This window comes from Grammomys surdaster, unplaced genomic scaffold (genome assembly GCF_004785775.1).
Source record: "Grammomys surdaster isolate TR1022 unplaced genomic scaffold, NIH_TR_1.0 173, whole genome shotgun sequence".
Classification (NCBI taxonomy): Eukaryota; Metazoa; Chordata; class Mammalia; order Rodentia; family Muridae; genus Grammomys; species Grammomys surdaster.
Window position 1 is genome coordinate 3,734,247 of NW_021604621.1, and position 24,005 is coordinate 3,758,251.

The 24,005-nt window shown below is 37.1% G+C and overlaps 1 protein-coding gene across 1 annotated transcript in view; it reads right to left on the reverse strand.

Annotated features, from left to right (window-relative positions):
• Positions 1–22,056, reverse strand: part of Chrdl1 (chordin like 1) — a 105,975-nt gene extending 83,919 nt beyond the window's left edge. The window contains exons 1-2 of the mRNA XM_028767473.1: positions 21,905–22,056; positions 18,030–18,178 (exon numbers count right to left, since the gene is read on the reverse strand). Of these exons, the coding sequence (XP_028623306.1) occupies positions 18,030–18,178; positions 21,905–22,056 (301 nt within the window). The remainder of the gene's footprint in view (positions 1–18,029; positions 18,179–21,904) is intronic.
• Positions 22,057–24,005: the final 1,949 nt, after the last annotated feature.

Below are 24,005 nucleotides of genomic sequence, written 5' to 3' on the forward strand. Positions count from 1 at the left end.
ATATATCCATAGATGTCCATCAACTAATGAAAAGAAAAAATAAAAATCTGGTACATTTACACAATGGAATATTATTCAGCTGTTAAGAAAAATGAAATTATGAAATTGCAGGTAAATTAATGGAGCTAGAACAAATCATCCTGAATGAGGCAACACATACACAGGCAACATTGCATATTTTCTCTTATATGTGGAAGTTAGCACTTAAGCTTTAGATATATGTGTTTTATTTAGAATAACCAATGTGATTTTGTGGTTAGGAAGGGACCTGGTGGTGGGAGAGGATCTTCTGAAAAAGGGGAAATAAAATATGGTGATATAAAGGAAAAGATGAGGAAACTAGAATCGACTAGGAGGACTATGACGGGGAAGGGGATGGAAGGACAGGTTGAAGGAGGGAGTATGGGGAGGGACAACTAATAATTAGGAACAATGCCTCAACTAGACATATTATACTAACAAGTAAAGGCTCCAACAGCAGGAATAGGTTATACCTTATTGATTTGTTAGTCAAAGGAGAACCATAGACCCTTGCAAACATCACAGGCTATTTATTGCCAAGGCTATGAGTTGCTCACCACAATTTGACAGTAAGGCCTTATTGCTGAAGGCACCACACACCTATGTAATCCAACATAGAAAAATCAAGTGGATGCTAACTATAAGCATCATCCCTACTGACTAGTGTTCATGATGCTGGAAGGTATTATGCACGCTACCAGAGGAGAAAATAATCATATTCATAATCATTAATACTGAATAATATTACTCAATTATGAAACATACGACCTATAATACTAATCCACCTGCAAGTTATACTCGTGTAAATTAAATCTAATAAGATGTTAAAAGGATAATAGTTTATGAGGAAGTGAGGCTTTTGTTGAAAATTGAAAGCTAGTTCCTCATCCATAGTTGAATCAATGTAATTCACTATGTTTACAAATGGGGTGGAATGCACGTATCATTCTGAGTCTGACAACATGCTACATTCAGGTCTAGCTGAAACTCTTAGCAAACTGGGAAGAAAACTTCTTCGACCTCAGACATGGCATCTAAGAACAAAAACAACATCAAAAATGTGGCTGAGATTACACTCCCTTCATTGCAAAGGACTGAAGTTTTTTCCCCATTACTAAGAATTATATGATGATGTCTGTTTTCCAATGTCGGCATGGGAAAGCAGGTCCAAAAAGTTTTATATATCACAAAGCAAAAATTAAAGTATTTACAAAATGTCATTCTTTTCTAAAAAGCACACTCACCAAAATATTAAAATGTTGTTATGAATAGTAGGAGAATTTAGCAAGACTGTAGGATTCCAAATCAACCACATTTATATATTCTATAATAAACAAGGGGAAACTGAAGTATGACTGGGTATGGCAGATCATCCCTTACACATGGGGAACAAAGGCAGGAGGACTGAAGAGATTTCATTTCCAGCCCATTCTATAAAGTGACACCCTGTCTCAAAATGATATGAAAGTAAATGAGCTCCAATTAGTACATATAGTATTTGCAATAGCTCCTCCCAAACATGAGCCTTTGGAAGTACACATCTAGCAAAACATATGCAAGGTTTGTACTAAGAAAACTAAAATGCACTGCTGGAAGGGAACAATGAAAGCCTGTAAGTTAGACACATTTAGAGTATTTGTAGGTTGGAAGATAAAAGTTTTTAAAGACGTCAGTTCTCCCCAAAGTGGATAATAGAGTCCATGCAGAGGCAGGCAGATCTCTAGCAGTTCAAGGCAAATCTGGTCTACGTAGTAAATTTTAGGCTAGCCTGGGCTATATAGTAAAATCTTGTCTCAAAGTAAAAGATACAAGTATTAGCAGGATATTTTATTTTTAAAAGATGGGAGTCTAATAATACAGTTTAATCAAAAGTAAAAAGAATAGTAGAACCAAAATAGTTTTGAAAAACTAAGATGTTATAGTTTTCAGTATACATAGTATCAGCTAAAGGCTAACAGAATATCTAAACTGATTAAACAAAGATGCAAAGTCAATTCAATGAAGAAACAGTAGTGTTTTAAACAAATCCAACAAATACTATGGAGCCATTTAAATACTCGTATGCAATATTTAAAGTTAGCCTTTTATCATTTCTAATAACACATACAAAAGTGAAGTAAAAAAGCAGGCATGGTGGATCATGCCTGCAACTTCAGTAACTGGAAGGCTTAGGCAGTCGGGGTGTGGGTGGAGGGAATGCCACACCTTTAAGACCAGTTTAGGCAACAGAGCAAGACCCTATCTCAAGATGGGTAGGTACGAATGAAGAGGCATAATTAGAGAAGGAGAAGATATGATCTCAATATAGGTCATAGTAGAGATGTCAAAAACACACTGGAGAAAAAGACAATATCTTCAACACATGGTGCTGGCAAATCTGGTGGTCTACCTTCAGGAGAACAAAACTAGACCTGTATCTTTCAGCCTGAACAAAAATGAACGACAAGTGAATCAGGAACTTTAATGTGGAACCTGAAGTGATGGAACTGATTGAAGAAAGCATAGGTAGTTCCCTACATGATATAGGTGTAGGAAAGACAGAAAGAGAGTGGGTCCAGATAGAAGAGAAGGTGAGGAAGAACTGGGAGGAGTACAGGGAGAGGGAACTGTAAGTTGGGTGATGATAAAAGAATCTATTTTCACAGGCTGAAGAGATGGATCAATGGTCCTGAGTTCCATTCCCAGCATGATGGCTCACAACCATCAGTAATGGGATCTGATGCCCTCTTCTGACAGGCAAGTTTAAAAGCAGATAGAGCACTCATATATAAAACAAACAAATAAAATAGATTTAAAAGAATATATTTTCAATAAAAGGGAAAATTATAGTAATGAACAATAAAAAAAGGCAAACATGAAGTGTTTGGGGTGATGGAGTCAGTTTATACCTTGATTATGGTGTTTGTTACAAGACAGAAAGCATTTATAAAAATTGCTCTAAAAGAGGGAGATATTTCACCATATGAAAATTGTATATTAGAAAAAAATTAATAAAAAAACAAAAGGAAAAAAATCACATGAAATCTTTCAACCAGAAATTAATACTTTCCATATTCTGATAATGTCCCTCCAAATTTTTCTTTTTAAAATGTGTTTTTAATCTGTTAGAGCAGTTTTAGGTTTAAAAATAATTAGCAGAAGGTACAGATACTTTGCACCTATGTTTTCACTTGCCCATATTATTAATATCTTGCATCAATGTGGTTCATTTTCTCTGATGAACCAATGTTGAGTTGTTAATATTAACCAAAGTATATGTGCAGGATCTGCATGAGGGTCCACTCTTTGTAACCCGCCGTTCCATGTGGTTTTATAACTAGATGCTATATATACAACATTGCAATAACAAACAGACATGCTTCACTGCCCTGAAATTCTCCTCTGCTCTGTTCTTTACCTTTCCATTGGACTTTTTCCTCGATCTATAGTTTTACCTTTTCTAGAATACCACAGTGTTGGTAACATCAGATGTATGACCTTTTAAAGTTAGCTTCATTCACTTAGCTATATGCACTTAAGGTTTCTGCAGGCCTTTCATGGTATTATTAGTTGTTCACTTATTTTTATGATCATATATCTCAAACATCAAAAACATATTATATACACTTAAACTTGTTCAACTATTCCCTTACTAAGAGAAAACTTGGTTACTTTATTTTTTAGAAGTTGTGAATAAAAATTCCATAGCACTTGTATACAGGTCTTGGTGTGGGCATAAGTTTTCACCTCATTTAAGTATCAGGTGGCAAGGTTGTGTTCGGCTTCAAAAGAAATCAATAATTCCCTTTACCATTTTTGCATGCCCACAGTGTGGTGGTTAGGGTTTCTGTCAAGTTGACATAGGCTCATCAACTGAGAAGAACAAACCTCAGTTGAGAAAATCTCCCCATCAAACTGGCCTATAGGCAAAGCTGTGGGGCATTTTCGTGATTGATGATTGTTGGGGACGTGCTTAGCACACTGTGGGCAGTGATACTCCAGGGTAGGTGATTCTTGAGGTATAAGAAAGCAAACAGAACAAGTTGGGGAAAGCACGCCAGCAAGCAGCATTCCTTTGGGGCCTCTACATGAGTTCCTGCCTCCAGGTCCTTTCCCTGGTTGAGTTCATGTTAGCTCAGTAAGGAATTGTTACCTGGAAGCAGAAGATGAAATAAGCCCCCTTTTCCCCCAGGTTGTGAATTTCGTGTGCCACAGATGGTGGAGCTGGAGTAGAGCTTCTCAGGCCCCTTGGAGTTCGAAGGATGGTTAGTGGGACTTACAGATCAAGAACTGAACTTGAAGTTTGACAGTTGAAGTTTGGTTTTGCTCTGCTTTGATTATGATTGTGCCTCGTTAGCCTATCTTCTTGTAAAAAAAAAAAGTATGTAATTGATTTGTGATTTTACAAGATTGCTACCCTGCTTTTCTTTCCTGACTTCCTTTCTTGAAGGACTATAAGCTGTAACATGACGTAAACCGTGCTCTAAGTTGCTTTTGGTCATGGTGTCTTATCACAGCAATGGAAATACAGCTGGTACGCCCTACCCAGCAATAAAAAGTTTCTGCTGTTCCATATCCCAACAAGCACTTGTTATTCTCAATGTTTGGTGATTCTAATAAGTACACAGTAGTATCTTTAAAAAAATCAATACAACATATTTTTCAAACAGGTTCTAAGTATGTATCCCTGTATAGCTAGTAATTCTGTGCAGACCATGTTAGCCTTGAACTCACACAGATCTGCCTGCCTCTGCCTCCCAAGTGCTTGGATTGAGGACATGAGGCACCTGTTCAGTCACGATCATTTATTTTTGTGTTTTCTTTTTAATTTAAGATGTACTTATTTGATGGATGTGAGTACACTGTCATTCTCTTCAAATACACTGGAAGAGGGCATCAGATCCCATTATAGATGGTTGTGAGCTATCACGTGGTTGCTGGGAATTGAACTCGGGTCCTCTGGAAGAGCAGCCATTTGGTAGTACTGTAAATGGCACTGAGCTTTTCAAAATTGAATTGTATGTGTTCATTGATGTTAGTGTTTAGAAAGGGAACTGAATTTTGTATATCAAATTTATATCTTTCATTTTTGTTAATTGTTAATTTGAGAATTAACTTGTTAATTACAGAAGCCCATATGCCATTGTTGTTATTTATTTTATTTTTACACATGCGTGCATGCATGCAAATGCCTGTAGAGGCCAGAAAAGGGCACTGACTCTCTCAGAGTTAGAGTAAATAGGCAGTTGTCAGCCACCTGATGTGAGTGCTGTGAACAAAGTTGGGGTCTTCTACAAGAACAATAACTTTTCTTAATCACTGGATCATCTCTCCAGCCCTTCGGGGGAATTTTATATGAATGATTATGTCATCTGTGAACAAAAGTAGTTTTATTTCTTTCAGTATGCACACATGATTTACCCATTATCTAAGAGTTCTAGTAAAAGGTAAATTTTAAAAATGAGAGTGGTTATTATTTTCGTATTCCAGACCTAAATGGGAAAGCATCTAGTGTCTCACCTTCATGATACCGCTGTCCTGTTAACATGAATAAATTCTCCTCTACCTCTAGTTTGCTAAATGGTGTTAGATTTTATCAAATGCTCTGTTGGCATGTTTTGATAATGTCATGTGTTTATTTTCTTCAGCTTGTTGATATGATAGACTTCTTTAATTGACTTATTTTAAATATTGGAACACATTTACATACCTGCAATAAATCCCACCAGACTATGGGAAATCATTCTCCTCATACAGAATTAAATTCAATTTAATGAAATATTATTTTTATTTAAGTGTGTATGCATGTATCTGCATATATGCAGGTACACGTGCGCACACACACACACACACACACACACACACACACACACACCCCTCCAGAGGCCAAAAGAGATTGTCCTGTGGACCTGGAATTACAGATAGTTCTATGGCACACCATGGACGTGCTGGGAACCAAACCCCAGTACTCTGCAAAAGTAGCAAAAGTTTTTAACCACTGATTCATTTCTCTAGTTCCTTAACTAAAAATTTTAAGGATTCCAGCACCTATATTCATGAGAGATATGGGTCTACTATTTTCTCTTTGCAATGTCTTTGTCGAGTTTGGGTATGAAGGAAATAGGGTAATCAAGGAATGCATTAGGCAGTATTCTTTCTGAGTTTTGTTCTGCAACATACCATAGAGACATCATGTTATGTCAACCTTAAATGTTTGGCACAGTTAACTAGCATGCTTTCCTGAGAATGGTGGTTTCAATTTTAGAGTAGAGTATTTGTTGATCCTATGTCTTTTAGAGAAGCAAAAGGTTGTTTTTTTTTTTTAATAGTGACAGTCTAGTTTATTAGGTATTTCACGATTTGTGCCTTTGATGCTTTATTCAAAACACCATTCCCAAAGCCACACCGCTATCTAGATTTTGTTCAGTGATGCACCTCAAGGCTACTGTGATATGAGATCCATGGCTCAATTAACTTAATTACTTGGGATATATGAGGTCAGTTCTTCAAGCATTATCTATTGAAAAGACCATCCTCCATTTCATTTACAACTTTCCTTCTTTGTTGAGAGTTTCCTGACAATGTTTGCGCATATCTATTTCTGGGCTTCCTGTTGTGTTCTATTGATCTATTTATTGTTCCTTTGACAAGCGTCACAGTCTTCATTGTTCCAGCATATACAATAGGTTTTGAATCACGTAATATCCGTTCCATGACATCATTATTTCTCAGTATTTTTTTTGTTGTTTTATATCTTTTACTTTTTCATGCAAACTTGACTCACAAAAAGATTTGTTATGATTTTGAATACTATTGACTTACAGATACTGATACTAACAATCTTTAATATTTCAACTTATTATCATGGACTACCTCTCCATTAAATGCACTGTTGATTATGTATATAATTATAGAAATATTAAATATTAAAAATATATAATTGTATATATAATTTTAAGTGAGTTGATATGTCACAACACAAATGTTTAGTTCGAATTTCTCTTGTTCTTTGCTAGAATATAGGAAAACAATAGATTTTTATACATTTATCTTGGTACTTTGGAATTTTCTACATGGACATTCTTGTGATTTTTTCCCCTCCATCTATATTCTTTTCATCCCATCTCCCATCTTACTGAATCTAAGAGAAATCATTAACTCTCAGTTCATTCAATACTTTCTAACACAACAGAACTGAAAACTTTGAAGCCCTTTGCTTACCAGGTAGGAAACTAGAAGCTCCTAATTTTTAATCCAGATTTTATATATATATATATATATATATATATATATATATATATATATTATTACAAAATTGACAAATTGACATACCATGATTGAGAATATTGCTATGGCTATGACATTAAATATTTTCCCATACTTTATCCTAGGAACAATAATCTATATCAAGATATAGTTTAACCTTAACATTAACCAATTCCCTATTTGGCCAATTACACTCTTGCCATTTCTATTTTTAAAAGTTTCATGAGAAAACTTCCTACAATGGTTGTTTTCTTAATATAATTTCTAAGAAGCAGAGTTCTTGGGTCAAAAGTTTTGCATATTTTTAAATTCTTGACCTATATTACCAAATTTTCTCTCAGAAAAGCTATACTAACCTTTGTTCCCATTATCAGTTGGTAAAAGTGGCCAGCAATGGATGGTCTAAGAGCTTCAAACATTGGCAATTCTATCAGGAATAATGAAACCAGTATTTTGTTTGAATTACCAGTAAGGTAATTAATTTTATTAGTGTATTGTTGTATTAATTTTAAGTAATTACTTTTTTGTTTCCAATTTTATGGTATTGCCATTTTCCCCTAACAATTCACATTAAAGTATATTTCCTGAGTAAGAATGTGTATTCAGGACCATGCTTTCACTAAAAGGACACAGGGAACAAAAAAAATAGTCTTTAGGCATAATATGTGTGGTTTTCAGGTGAGTCTATAAATACAATTTCCTTATACAGACACAACTTAAGACATATTTCAGTAATCCCATATTCTTTAACTATTGAGGAATGATCATGAATCTCACAATACCTGTATCCAAATCAGGCATCTTTCTCTACATTGTTAGTGACAAGAAAATGACTACTAAGTTAATAAATTTATAGTCACACTGACAATCAAGTGATTTGCATTCTACATATAAAACTAACTTCAGTGTTTCAGAAATAACCAGCATACTTGAAAACAAACTCACGAACATGGCACCTTTTAAGTAGCATTATTAGTTTTGCATATGTATCTGGGGCTACAGTACTTGAAAGCACTTAGAAGCTATTTTCAAGTGTAAATCCATGGTTTACATAAAAATCGACCCTGTATATCATGTATTTCATTCTTCTCCCAGGTGGATTAGTGTACTGTATGGTTGATATCAGAGCTACCTGCTTAAAATATCAAGTTAGATGAATTTTTGCTACCAGCTGTGATGCTCATATTAGGATGATTTTTCTCTGTCTTACTTGATAAACAAATAGGATAACAGAAAATTAAGACCTTTGAAAGATTAAACAGTAACTAAAATAAAATAAGCTACCCAAATATGAGTTCCAAATGAATTTATACATTAAAATAATCTTATATTCAAAATGGGCCACTGAGATAGCTCAGTGGGGAAAGGCACATGATGCCAAGCATGATGACCAGAGATCAATCCCATGACACACATGATGGAAGAACAGCTTCCTATGAGTGTGACTTTGGCTTCCGTTCATGCCAAGCCACAACACAAATAAAAGAAATAAATGTAAAGAAGTAACATTCAAAAATATATAGATGGCCAATGCTTCAATTTGAACTTCTGTGTCTGTATTGGCAACAAAACTAAACAAAGTTCAGAACAGCTCTCTTGAGCTAAAGCAATCTTGTTTGGAAAACAAATTTTACCCCAAATTAAAATTCTCTTTCCTTTTCGTAAACCTATAGATCATTACCCCATATGCTCACAACTCATGGAAACCTCATTACTATCACACTGTCTTCCAAACTGCATTATTTAGAAATGCAAAAACCTTACTCAAAATACCACTGCTGACAGAAAACTAATCCTAATGCAAATATAATGCTATTACATCACATATACTGGTCTTATATCAATGATATATTTAGCTTATTATGCCAATGAGATCTATAATGATGCAAAAGACAGGGGCCAGAGGCAGGCAAGGAACTAAACAGTAACATTGGTGCTATTGAATAATGTTACAGCAATCACTGACATTGATATTTTTCAAGCATATAATAAAATTAAACATAAGAGTCATTAAAAAATATTTTAACATTGCTCAAAATCTAGGGGCTTTCACAATTATAAAAGTTTCTTTATGTACACACTGAACAATTATCAATTTTCACAAGCTAAGGTAAATTTAATTTCAACATATGCTTGGAAATTTGGACTTTACAAAGTTTTGACCATTACTCAGGAAAGAATTTAATGAGCTACAATGTATAATTAACCACACCTAAAACCCAGTATATCTTCTTGGATAAGAAGCACCAGTGAGCTGATTTTGTTGAAATGAAGATGTTACACTAATCTCTCGGAGATATGAAGAAGAAAAGTACAGCAATTCAGTGGCAATATCCAAGAGACATCAGCTGAAGAACTTGTGACTTGCCGTTAACTACTGGTATCTGAGAGTCCCAAAGGAATTCAACTTACATGTGAAATGGACCTTTAACCTGCATCATTATAGCTGTTTTTCAAATAGCTCAGCTGGCCTTAATTAGAAGTAGAAATTCCTGCTACTTTAGTAAGCCCTGTAAGTAGGAGTAATACAGAATGTAAACAGCCACAGAGACATCTATCTGTGTCATCAATGTTCCGCACTTCTCCCAAGATTAGGTCAAAGGGTCAATAACTCTATCACTTGTCCAAAAGCAAGAAGACATTCCCATGAACTGTTTTTGATAATGGCTCTTACTGTAGACACATCACTATGTCAGCATTACAATAATATTTATTCTACTATAACACATACGGTCAGTGAAAAAGGAAAAATGAATCTTTGCTCTGAGTTATGTGGACTGGACATACCAAGTAAACAAATTCCTTTTTAATTATTAATTTCTTTAAAAAGCTTCCAGAACAGTGAGGGGGTAGAAAATAAGTGCTTTCCCCCTGTTCATTTATTAAAGTTGAAGCACAATATATAGGAGTGGCATCATTCAGTAGTTATATAACTTGTGCCTTATTTCTTTGGCATGAGGTTTTAGAGTTGAAGTTTCTGTCTCATTCCCTCAGGACTTTAAGACCTCATTTTCAGTTGTGAAAAACAGTGAGCAAGGAAATGTAGGAAGAAGTCAAATTCTTCATTCCATGGTTATGGCTTATTTCCCCATCCAGGAATTAAATAAATATCTCAATCGTATTTGCTGAATCATTTGCCCCAAACTAATTCAACTACACACACACACACACACACACACACACACACACCACCCTCCACACACAAAACACCACTATACCCATGACAAGTACTGTGTACATATTATTGTCCTCTCTTTATTCATTTTGTGGCTAATTTGGTTCTCTACTCCAAAGTACTCAAATGTACTAGGAAGACAGGGGCAATAGTTGAAAGATGGTTGACACAGGAGGTTGACACTATTGGCTAAGATGAGAACAGGAGATATGCCATGAAATTTCAATTCATCATGTCTTTCTATCTCTTATTAGCATGGATAACTGAGAGTGGATGGTATTCTCATTAGTCTTTGTATGAGGCCATGGGGATATCCTTTTACAAAAAGGCTACTTGGCTGGTGAAACTTGACCTGAAATTTTTTTTTTTTGGCTAAAAAATCTGTTCCATGTCATATGGCATAGGACTGTGGCCAAAAATCCAAGTTCTTATTTAAAAAGAATCCTTCCTATCAGCACCTCAACATCACAAGTTTTAGCTAGAGACCTGTTTGACCGGGGATGTATCCTGTTTGATAAAGAGTACAAGTTGGACTCTTGAATATTTCACAACAGAATCAAACGTATCTCTCATGCAAACATAAAGTCCCTAACTTTCACTTTGAACAGCATGAGAATATATGTTCAATATTGGTACATTTTAGAGATAATAACGGTGAATTGACATAACAAGTACTGATTCAAATTGGTGTCAAGACAGTTTCACTTAATATATATGTATGTATTGCTGAGCTTAGGGAAAAAAAAGGACGCTGAGTAGCTGTAATAAGTACCTATGATTATCCATAGATCTTAAGATTACTGTTGTCCTTCTTACATGTTTATATATTTTCTACATGTTTAGCAGTGAGACTCTATGCTTATATTAGAAGAACAACCATGTTAATGTGAAAGCTTCTTTGGATGCCTGACAGCTGTCATTAGTCTAATAGGCACATTAAACATCTATTACTTGATCATTTCATGTTACTGTATGGCAATTAATTAATGTCACTAAATGTTAAAGTAGATGGAGCATGTTTCCTCATCATTATTGAAAGACATCTATTTTATTATTAATTAATTTCTGCCCTATTCTTTTACAGATGGTTAAAAAAAATACCAAAGAGTTCCTCTTTATCTTACTAGTGTAAACTTATAGTTGTTCTCTTTATACCACACTGGATATGCTTTATTTGAGCAGCTCATGATCAACACAGCTTAAGTAGTAGGTGGGAAATGGGGATACTCTATAGGTACAATTGCTACTTCTTAACAAACCCAAAGTTTTCTCTTTGTATTTCTTCCGGAGGTACACACCAAATTGAAAGTAAAAATGCTATCATCTACCTAACTACATCCTAACTGTATCTACCTTTTTTTATTTAGATGGCTGATGATTTATTTCATCTTTAAAAATCATTATCTTCTAACTAGTCTTTTTATCTAAAAGCCATATCCAATGTTTGTGAAAGTAGTCAGGCTATAAATCTTAAATGAATAAAATCCTCATCAGCAAGACCTCGTCATATGATTAAAAGTCCAAGTGCTTTATGCAAAATTCAAAAAACCGAAGTCTTGGTTTCTCACGTCTCTTCCCCGTAGTCTCTACTTTGATGTTCAGTTCTCTGTCCAGAATGTAAGACTTCTTCCCAGAAACATATTTTTAACCTTTCAGAATTTTTATTTGGCTCAATTAGGTAACTGAATATTTTTCAGCTTAGCCTGTCATTTCAAGATTCAAATTTTATTTTTATTTGTGTTTACATCTTTGTGTATGAATGTATATGGTATATGTGTGTGGTATATGTATGTGTGTGTGTTCATACTCATGTGTGCACAGTCATGCCTATACATGGAGGCCAAAGGAATACACTGAGTGTCTTGCTCAATAACTCTGCTATATTCCTTTGAGACACAGTCTTTTATTGAATCTGGAGTTTGATTGGTGGCCACCAAGTCTCCTTATACTCCTTTCTCTGTCTCCCACATTGCTATGGTTACATATTTTTACATGGGTTGATAAGGATTTAAACTCAAATCCTCATTCTTGTTTAGCAGTCTTCCACCTGTGACATTTCTCAGCCTCAGTCTCAGTCTTTGTTGTTGTTGTTATTGTTACTGTAGTGGTTTTGGTGATGGAATTCAGGGCCTTGTACCTGCTGGGTAATCAACCGCTTTACCTCTGGTTTTTTTGTTTTGTTTTGTTTTGTTTTGTTTTTTGTTTTGTTTGTTTCGAGACAGGGTTTCTCTGTGTAGCCCTGGCTGTCCTGGAACTCACACTGTAGACCAGGCTGGCCTCGAACTCAGAAATCCACCTGCCTCTGCCTCCCAAGTGCTGGGATTAAAGGGATGCACCACCACTGCCCGGCTTACCTCTGAATTCTATCCCTAGCCTTTTGTTCTTTAAATCCCAAAGTGCGCATTGCCTCTCTTAAGGAAATGTTGTTACAAAGGTCTTTATTCATTCACTTAGATGATCACTTATATATTAAGTTGCTGCCACATGTAAAAGACTGGGCTTGAATTCAAGAAAAGGAACTGGCTTCTTCAAAGAATTTCCAGAGCTAAATTGGTATAGTGAAGAGAATATTGTATTTGGAGATCTGTGCTTTAGTTCTGACTCTGACTGGCATTTACAGTGATCTGTCTTTGCACCAAGTCATTTGATGCCATTTTGTTTCAATTTTTCATCTCAAACTTAGCGGACCATGTAACTTGCTTTTGTAAAAATATTTCCGTAATGGCTACCATTTATTAAAAGCTAATCTTGTCCTAGCTAGTATGCAAATTATTGTGTTGGTTCTGATGATTGATCTTGATTGTCAGCTTGATAGGATTTAGAAATACTTTGGAAACAAACCATGGGGCATGCCTGTGATGGGTTTTTCTAGATTAGTTTAACTGATGTGGGAAGAACTATCCTGAGGATAGCACCTTTCCATGTTCCTATCTAAATGAACAAGAGAAAGGGTACTGAGTAGCAGTATTTGTCTCTGTTTTCTGACCACAGACAAAATGTGATCAGCTGTCTCAATTCCTACAGCAATGTTCTTCTGGGCATGATGAAGCATACTCTCAAATGGAGCCAAAATCAATGTTTCTTTCCTTAAACTTGCTTTTCTGCCAGTTTTTTCACAGCAATGGGGAAAATTAATCCAATGGTGATCACTATTTCTTTCATTGTAGGAATGGAAAAATGTATCTATACTAGTGGTTTTCAACCTTCTTCATGCTGTGACCCTTCAATAGAGTTCTTATGTTGTAGTGACTCCAACTATAAAATTATTTCTTTGTTACTTTGTAACTGTAATCTTGTTACTGTTATGAATCATAAGCATTTGATATGCAGGATATCTGATATATGACCCCTGTAAAAGTGTCATTTGACCGCCAAAGGGGTCACAACACACAGGTTAATATTCCCCAAGTATATAAGACAGTTGTAAAACTAAGGGTTGCATCTAGGCTAATTTCAAAGTCACCATACTCCTGTATTTAAAAAAAACAGAATTTACTTTTAAAAATATTAAGCTGTCTAACTGAGAGTCAAGAACGTGCTTAGCCCAGGTTGGCTTTAACTTCTCAATCCTCTGTTTCCCTAGTGCTGAAATTACAGGCATGCATACCATGACAAAGTTATCTGATTTTACGGTAGGTACTCTTTCTCTCTTCTTTTTCCACCTAGATAAACTTTAATAGGTATATTCTCTTTATTGCTTCTTTTTAATGTTTAACAATCATGTGAAATGCCAAGGAGATCTTAGAAAAGTTGTGCTTTTTTTGGTCTGGCTGTCACCAGAGACGTAGCAGATGCCTGCATGGCCACAAATTGCTAAGCTTCTTTTTTCTTCTTACTATGCTGGTGGCTCGCCTTTCCTGAGAATTCTAGACTCTCACTTTCTTTAATCCAAACATAAATGTTTGCAAGCTTTAGATTGGAAGAGAAAAATGAGTGAGAATATATTCTCTCAGAGATTCAGTTTACTTTTATAGAGCAGGAATGGATCCATGCGACACAGCTTTGCCTCCAGCTGCTCTGCCAGGCTTAGTATAGTCTGGTTCATTAGAAACATATAATCAAATATTCTTCACAATTCAGTTCTTCAACTTCACTTTGATCAATACTTCATTACCTAAGTTAGATCTGCCAAAAGGGGCAAACTTGTCAGCCCATTTGTCCCATATTTGCATGAATATTATGCTGTGAATGTTACGCTCCTTTGAACTTCAAAAGAACTTCCTGGCCTCATTGACTACAACTTTAACAACAGAGAATAATGGAGTTATAGAAAGATCTTTTCCTGGCTAAGGACCTCAAACTTTGCTGATGCTGGACAGTAGCAAACTTTTACATAAGCAACAAATGGCTCATTCATCCACTGCAGTGCACTATCAGTATTTCCTGGTGTCCTTAGCCTGTCTTCCTGCTTGTGAAAGCAACTACAACTATGGCTAATTAGCTAGCAGCAAGTAGCAACACAAGCCTTCACCACTTCTTGTGAACAGAGTTTTCTGCATACAAAGCATTTTTCCTAAAACTCTTCACATTTCCACAGCAATTGAGAAAAGATGTTTCTCTATAAGGGTACCTCACATGTTTCGTACCTGGGGAGTTCAGATAGGAGATCAAACATGCTCCTGGACTTCAGATGAATCTATTCTAACCAGCACCTGAAAACTCAAAAACTGAGGTTTCCTCAAGTAAAATGGAGACAGACAGTATGAACAGATGAAAAATTTTATCACTTCTATATTTATAGATTTTTTTCAGCTTTGTAAAATTTAAAAATAATCCTCCTTTTCGTGTACTCCCATGACTTCCTTTCTCCTGTACTAGGCAGTAAAAATATGTCTTTTTACTTTGAAGAACTTTTTCCTTTTTAAAATATAGTGATTTCCACTTGCAGAAATTCTGGAATAGATAATATAAAAAGATCATAAATATTACTCTTGAGCCCAAAGACTTAAAAAGTAATTCTCTGGTGCATCCCATATATGAATCTAAATTTTTCATGGAACAGAGAACTATGGATAAACTCCAAAAGAAAATATCATAATATAGGGTGGGAGAGACCTCCCAGGAAATTCAGTAGCCACAGAGGAAAGGAATACAGACCTGACCACACAGAATTTAAACAATGATATAAAAATACAACTTACACAAGCAATATTTGGAATAACAAAAATCTAGTAAGATTTTATACATGAAAAATAAGTAACTAGCAAGTCCAATTAAGCCAAAATATTACTGAAAAGATCACATAGGAATAGGGAGATATGAAGGCAAAAATGAAATATAATTTCTATAATTATGATGATCCTCCAATATAAAGATCTAAAATATCCTTGGTAAGGGAATTATAAATGGCCATTCATACATGGGTAGCAGGAACTCATTGAAGAGCAATTTGACAGCAGTTATCAACAATAAAAATAAAAACACTATTTGACTATCAATTTCTCACAAATGTGTGCATTAACATCTAAAGGGTTTCATTAATGCCCTTAATTTGTAATGTCAAAAACTAGAAGCAACATATCTACAAATAAAGGATGCTTAGTTAAACCATGCAATATGCATGTAGTTGAAAATGATGTAAGCATTAGAAAGACATGACATTGTTAAAAATGTTTTAACATGATATGGATATCATGTATATATTTGTCTTTCTGAGATATAATAATTTAAGAAACAAATTATAGGGCCACCAATTTTTTTTAAAAAATGAGTTTTTAATACAGTACTTGGATCATTTGTGGAAATTCTCCATTTGTTTGTTATTTCCACTGTTTATAACTTGTCATTGTTAGGGTATCAACATAAATATATATGCATGAACATTTCATGTGCAAAGGCAACATACATGAAACACATGCTATGGGAATTTCCTCTTTAGGAAAGATTATTTTGCATATCTCTGATTTGGGTGTGGCCACATGAAATTTCAGTAAACAATTACCATGATGATCCATCGCCATCTGAGTATAATCTGAAATATTAGATCAAAACCAGTGCCTTAAGCCATCTGTTACATCGACCAAATATTAAAATGACTTGGGACATAATAATAGGCACAAAGAAACATTAGAAAGTATCAGTTTAGGCTTCATAAATCATCTTTCTTTGATTTGTCAACAAAAGTCTAAGTTTTATGGATAATATTCTTCAAATCTTGGTAAGTATGGAAGACCTCCAAGAAGAAATAGTCTATCGAGAATTACAATATTCCCTATGAGGCCATCAGTAACCCAGGCTATAAGGGAAATGTCTTTCTAAGAGACCAGGAATTTTTGATGTCTGCCAATTGTTAACGGAGTTAAGAAACAGGCAGACAACATTTCTATTGCATGCACTTAAATAAACGGAAAGTGCTCTGATATGGCCTACTTTGTGGATGGAAGGAAAAGTGGGTAATGTGAGAAAGACAAGGGGAGAAGCTCAAATTTCCTTTCAGAGACTGTCCCCCACTTCTCTTCCATTTATGCCTCACTTATACTAGATGTCACTACAGATCACAGATGCTTAAGCTCCTTATTAAATGCACTTTTTCTCCCAGGAAGAAGACTGCTTTGCTATGAAAACCATTGTGGGAACAGACACACTCTTAATGACAGAATAGGCTTGGCTCTGCCCTCTGTATCAATGTGCCTTCTGCCGCCCATATTTAATTCTATGGATAGAAGAGATAAATGTTCGAGTGATGGGATTCAGATGCTGCTACAGCTCCTATCAAGAATATTTTACAGCTCTTTTAAGAATAAGTTCAGCGGAGCACAGAATATACCCCTATTGGACCAATTCCACTTTGTGCTTTTTTTTTGTAGCCCTAAAAAGGATCATAGATTAGTTCCCTCCTTAAATATAGAGCAAGTATCGACCTCAAATGTGGCTGTAAGTGGCCAAAAGAAGTTGAGGCCTATGATGTACAAATGTAGCAGAAAGCTTGTAATAAGAACGGATATGTCAGTGGCAGCAATGGGTGGCAAATTAAACTCCATCCGCTCCAGCACTCCTACATTCCTCATTTTCTCTAATGTGTTAGCCCAGACACATCACTGGTTTTCTAGAACTATCCCCTGGGTTCGTGTGGCCATTCCTTTCAAAAAATGACATATAATTTCCTAACAGTTCTTGAAACTTAAGCTTCATCGCTGGGTCTGAATCCAGTTCCTTCATTGATTTTTGATAATAGGGTTATGCAAAGTCTGCCTTTCTTTGCTTTCTTTGTTTGATGCTTTTTCATAAACTAAAACCTTCACTGAAGAGTCCGAAAATGGGAAAAAATCCAGCTCATCTGTCAGATATTTCTAGAGTCACGTAAAATGGAATGATATTTGTACAGTTGAGAAGAGGAAAGTGAAAATGTGTCATGTGTTCTTTGAGATGAAAACTATATGATAATCAGGAAAACAGCCTCAAGTTTAGTTGGCTTGATTCAAAGCTCTCATTCTTTCATCGACTCATAAATAAAACAGTAACATTTATTTTCTTCTCATAGAATATCAGCATGGCCACATTTAGGCTGATCATAATCCCTATAGACTATAACCACAGTTTCAAAGATGTGATGAATTTGAGATTTTTTTAAAAAATGCAAGATACTTACGTTTTACTTGTTCTGTTTTGCTTCCTTCTAGGAAAACAAAGAAGAAAAACATGGAAATGATATATTTCATGCCTTCCATCTTCCACTTTCTTCTCCTTTGAGCTGATGCAAAATGCAATTCAGAGACTCCTAGGAGTGGTGGACTAAAGCTGTTGAGAAGGAAAAAGAAAGAGGTAATTAAAACAGATCCCTAGGGACTGATGAACATCAGTGATGCTTAGGTTCCTAACTGGCTAAAAAAAAAAATACTGAAGAATGTACAAGCATTGTTTGTAGAAGAGAAAGAACTTGCCTCTCCTGTCTTGTAAAGATTATGGGAGGAAATGCTCATGAGTTGAGTACATATTCCTGTCCAACACTGAGGCTAAATCCTTACAAGCACGTCACAGGAAAAAGAAAAGCTGAAATTTTTTGGACATTCTATTTTTGGTTGATGGAAGTAGAGAATCAGAAATTAGGAGTCTATAAAAAAAAAGGCTATTCTGGCAAACGATGTACAAGTAGTAAGGATTTTGCTACAATTATGTCTGAAAGAAGCTTAGTAGCCTTCGATTTAGAATAACTTTATCATTAATCATTCAAAGATACTTCCCCACTCAGTGTTTCTCTTGTGTCTTCTATGAGACCTAAAGGAATCTTCACTTTGCGTGCTTAGCTTGCAAAATGTAGCTGTAATCTGGTAATGGATGCAATTCAATTTCTGAGAAGTTTTATTGCTTAGAAGAGTTCAGATATATTTCTTCCCAGGAAGCCCATTGTGAAAAGAAATGTAAAATGGGTAATTTTAAGAGAAAATAAGCAAATTTCAACAATGATTCATTCAATTTGTCCTACCATGCAAGAGGCTGTTACAGCGACCACAATTCGTTAAAAATAGGAATTGGTGGGCAAGCTTGAAACCTTAGGCGTTTGAAGCCTTAAAACACAGACAATTTACTTGCATCCAGTCATGACTATTTTCCATGGAATTTAGAGTTCATAAAATTCTTCCAACAGGTGACTGAAAAATATTTAAATATTCTAGAAGTATTCCATTTAATCAGGAGTTAATCAGAAATAGTAACTCGCACACAGTGGTGTGTTCAGTGAATCCAATTTAAATATTGACCCAAACTATTTATTTGAAGGAACGAAATGCAAGGTGCTCATTTTTTTTTTTTTGAGAACTGAATCTCTTTTGGACTCTATAGTGGATGTCACAGCTTTTACTTTAAAGGCTATGAAACTGCCATGATCATTTTTTTAAAAAAATCCATTGCACATGCTTGCAACTCCAGCAGGCAGATGCTCAAGGATCACTGTAAGTTCAAGGCCCACACTGAAATACTTTGTCTGAAACACCAAAAAAAAATTAAAAAAAATAAAAATTTAGGAAACAAGAAACAACCCCAAAACAAACAAACCAAAATACCAAAAACAAACAAAAACAACAACAACAAAAACCCCACCACCACCAAAAAAAACCCAACATTGTTTCAGATTTTAAATCTATGCACACCTGGCTGAGCATAGAGAATTATTGGTACTATCAGGCTGATTTGTAGCAGCCATCTACTGTCTTTCTCAGCTCTCCCTGCACATTATGGAAGGTTCACATTCTCCTAGGCCATGCTCCTAGACTTGCTGAAGCCTGAATTCTGATGCTTTTGTCTTTTTTGTGGGTTTCCATTCTACTTTCAGTCATTCAGAACATCACTGTATGTTAAGAACTACTAGATCCCTCTGAAGCAAAGCATTTCTTATTAACGGCTTAATACAGCCACCCACACCAATGGAGTTCTTTCTGAGTCCACTTTAATAAGCTTTTCCTCTAAGTCTCAGAAAGACAAAGATTTTTTAACTTTTGAAATCTAATTTATCACAATCATATATTGATCTCAAGGGGTGCTTCTGAAACTCTGGCTTTTGAGTCTCCCCAGGCAAGAATCAACGGGGTTGTTTTTCTTGTACAATGGTTGGGCGATTTGGTGAACAGTAGCATTGCTTCATAACCTAAGCTGGCAAGAAAATGGCCCTTAGAAATTTTGCTTTTCTTGGGTCCCAACTAATGTTATGAGCAAACAGAAAAGTTGGTGACTAGAGAGCAATTAATCTCTTTAGGCATTCCTGTCATCTGTGTGGCCTCCCAGGAGGTGATGGAGAACATCAGAAAACGAATCGTTTTCTAAATCTTCACGTATGATTTACAAGATCCTGAAGTCTTGCCTTTGTGTTCTGTGCAGAAATACGAACCAAAAAGGATTCACTCCCCAGGGATCTTCGTTATTCTATTTCTCTTTATTCCTTTACCATTCTATTTTTGGGCAGGATGCTGTTCAAGACATTTGTTGGGACTGTAGCAATAAACAGAAGCATCGCTCAGGAAAACATCCGACTCTTATTCCTGCAACGAGCCAAAGTGTCCCTAATTTTTCAAATTATACTTTGACCCAGTTAACTGGAGTTATTTCTGCATTAACTCTCTGCTTCACACAGAGTGTTGGGCTGCTGGACTTGTACTGGCTCTTACAGGTTACTTAGAAATGTAACCACAGACATGTTGGGATAAAGACAAAGGATCTCCGGCCCAAGAAGAACTGAACAAAGAAAACAAAATCCTGCAAATAACCCTAGGGGTGAAGATGGGGTGGGAGACTGTTTGGGCTTTCTAAGAGATGGAGAAATGTGTCAGATACCCAGGGAAAGGTATCAATTCAGGTGTCTCTAGGAAACCAGTGTTCACATTGCTCATTTGCATTAAGCAAAGAGGCCAATTGCTCCTTGCTCAGCTGTAACTGCAAGATCATCTGGGTGCACACTCTCAAAGCAGATCTCCTGAGCAGAACAGAACCAGAGATACCTCTAAAAAAAAGACAACAGTTATCCATTTGACAGACACCACTTTCCACCTAACAGTATCCTTTCGAGGCTCAGGGGGAAGCCTGACTGACCTTGTAATTTCAGTCAATGACATCTGTGGGAGAGCCCCTTGGGTAGCAATTTTCTTTCTGACAAACATAAGAAAGACACTGGAGACCCTAGTCCTTGTCCATCAGCTGCAATCCTCTCACCAGGCTACCACCCAACAACAAAAGCTCCCTTAACTCCTGGTGGGTTATCAAAGAAAGATGAGAATTTGAATCCAAGTTATCTCTTGTCGGAGGCAGAGCCTTCATCAGTGCTTATGACTGACAAACAGAATGCCTTGCTTTTGGCTTATAAAACACCTTCTGATCTAGCATTCCGTTTGACTCCATACAATTACACTTTCAAACACAGGGGAGTGCACTGGAGGGAGAAGGAAATCAGAATTGAAGTAGTAGCAGGGTTGGAAGGTAGCTTTTTCAGACCCTAAAATCCAGCAATCCCACTTGTATCTTGAGCCTAGTAGGTCTGAGCTTGGAAAAAAAAAGGGGGGGAAAGATAGAATGGGGAGGATTCCCAAAAGAGACAGGAGCCTCTCCTCCTCCCACCCTGTTTCCTTAACTTGTGAATCAGTCCACGGTACTTCACTAAGGGAGCAAAACTGGCTCTTTCCTGCACACATTAAGTAATAAAGCAAAGCACAAAACCCATAGGTAGCTTGGCAGCGAATGCCTGCACTGCCTCTGGAAGACTAAGAAGTACCAGAACAACTAGAAACGCAGGCTGAAGAGGGAGCGGCAAGTCGTGGGTTCAAATCCCCAGCCCCAGTCTGTTTCTTTAGGGTACCTAGGGTTCTATCTTCATTCTATCAGCAGGACTATAGAACTGGTTGAGATGGCAGGTCCCAAAGTTCAAAGCACCCTGTGGGAACGTCCAGGGGCAGTTCCAGGCAACAGAATGCACCCCACCTGTGAAAAGATTGGAACGCTAGGCAGAGGTGAGGGGAAAGGCGTAAGGCATTGCTTACTGACCTGGGCACTGGCCTCCTTCTTCTGCCACGCTTGCATATGCTCTGAGCTCCCTGGGGCGCTCCTCCGAGGTCTGGGGCTCGCAGGTTGTGGCGAGAACTTGAGTGCGCGCGAAGGGGGAGGGGGGACTCAAAAGTGGGTGGGAGGAAAAACATCACCGCCCTCGCACCACGAGGGAGCAGAGGCTCGCTTGGCTCCAGGGGGCAGAGCCAAGGCGCGGGCGCGGCGGCCCGGGGCCACCTGCCCGCCCGCCTGTCCGCTCCCCACTTGGCCCGGCCGCCCGGCGCTGGCGGGAAGTTCTCCAGCAAGCAGTCCAGCCGCTGCAAACACGCCACCCCTTCTTGGTCCCAGCACCGGGCTTTATTCCTACATCCCAGACCCGAAAGTTACAAAACGGGGAGAAAGTGTGAGGCTCAGCCGGCACTTTCCCATCACGCAGCGCCCCCACCACACACCCCTCCTTTGGCTAGTAGAGCATTGGGGTCTTAAAGGGACCGCACATCTTCTGCAACCCATCCTCTGCCTCTGCAGTGGATGCTCAGAAGTGCTCCCCACCTATGCTGCCTGTCCTGAAGACCCTAAATCTTAACTACCCATAACTCCTCTGCATGGATGCACCTCGCCTTCTCTCCTGCGGGGCAGGGGCCCCTCCCTTTTCACCTGGTCTGCTCCTGAGCCTGTACTCTGTGTGCAATTTGAATTGGCCCTTACAAATTACACCCTAAGACACATCTTATCATTTTAGGGCATTTTTTATATCGTCACCACAAATGACAAAGGCTTGGTGTTTTTCTGAACATGATGAGGATAAGGGAAGGAGACTGAGGAGATCTCAGAAATCTAGTTTCTGTCACAAAGAGGTTGCTCTCTCAAACCTGTGGCCCAATATCACCACCACTGTTTTACCAGTCCTCCAGACTACTGGACTAATTGACAGACAATATCCATTCAGAGTTTAAGCTCTCAAGTTTGGAGATGAGCAGAAGGGTGGCATGAAATGGATAATACTGATATTCTAAACATCTGTGTCCCACTTTGTGGCTTACGGAGTGAATACAATGTACTACATCAATATTAATATTTAAAACCCTGACACTTTCCTTACAAATTAAATAAACTAGCCTTCCTTATGAGGTGCTGGGGACCTTCTGTGCCAGTCAAATCAGCTTCTTCCACAAAAGTGGAAACCAACTGTGAGCAGTGGATGTATGCAAGGTCACACAGATAGTAAATGACATATTTGAGATCCTGATCATATATCCTGAGTCTTAACTCATTACACTGTATCATCTCTAGTTCACAGATGGAAATGCAATTGACACTCAGTGAAGTTGTTGTTGGTGAAAAGCAAGCACGCCAGCAAACAGAAACCTACACATTGGGAGCAAGGAACAAATGAAAATTGAAACAAGAACAATTGCCCTTAGAGGGAATCCTCCTTTTTCTGACTACTTAAGTATTAGTATCATTCAGGCAGGCCTTGCATTCCTGGAGATGTTTATTTCATTGTTAACAAGAGAGAGACGCCCTTTCTGAGATGTTGCCTTCGGGGCTTAAAGAGTCTAGCTCCATTCTGCTGCCCAAGTAGCCATAGGTTGCCACGTGCATTCAATTTGTGATGTAGTAAATTAGTTTGCACTTGGAGCTGTGTTGCCTTCTCACTGTTTCTGTGCCATTTAATGTGCTGATATTTTGTATCACTAACCAGAGTTCTTCAAGAGCTAGGACGGCTTGTTCAATTCCCTTTGTGTGTGAGCTTCAGCTTTCGTCAACCTTTCCAGCATGTTTACACAAGTATTGGGGGAATGAGTTTTAAGAAACAGGGACAATCATGGACCCTAGCTTTTGAAATAAATAGACTTACTGAGATTGAAAACCTCATCTAGCTGGCTAAAACCACTCAGCCCTGCTGGTTGATATAGTATCTAGATTACTGCATGATAAAACATCCGCACACTTAGTGGCTTAAAGCAAGTTATCATTGTCAATTGGTTCTACTTAATGAGTTCTAGTGAACCCACTCAAGATCGTTTATACATTTTGTTGGCAACAGTAAATGTGGCTGCTGTAATTCCCTGAGAGATTCCTTATTAGTATAAATGTT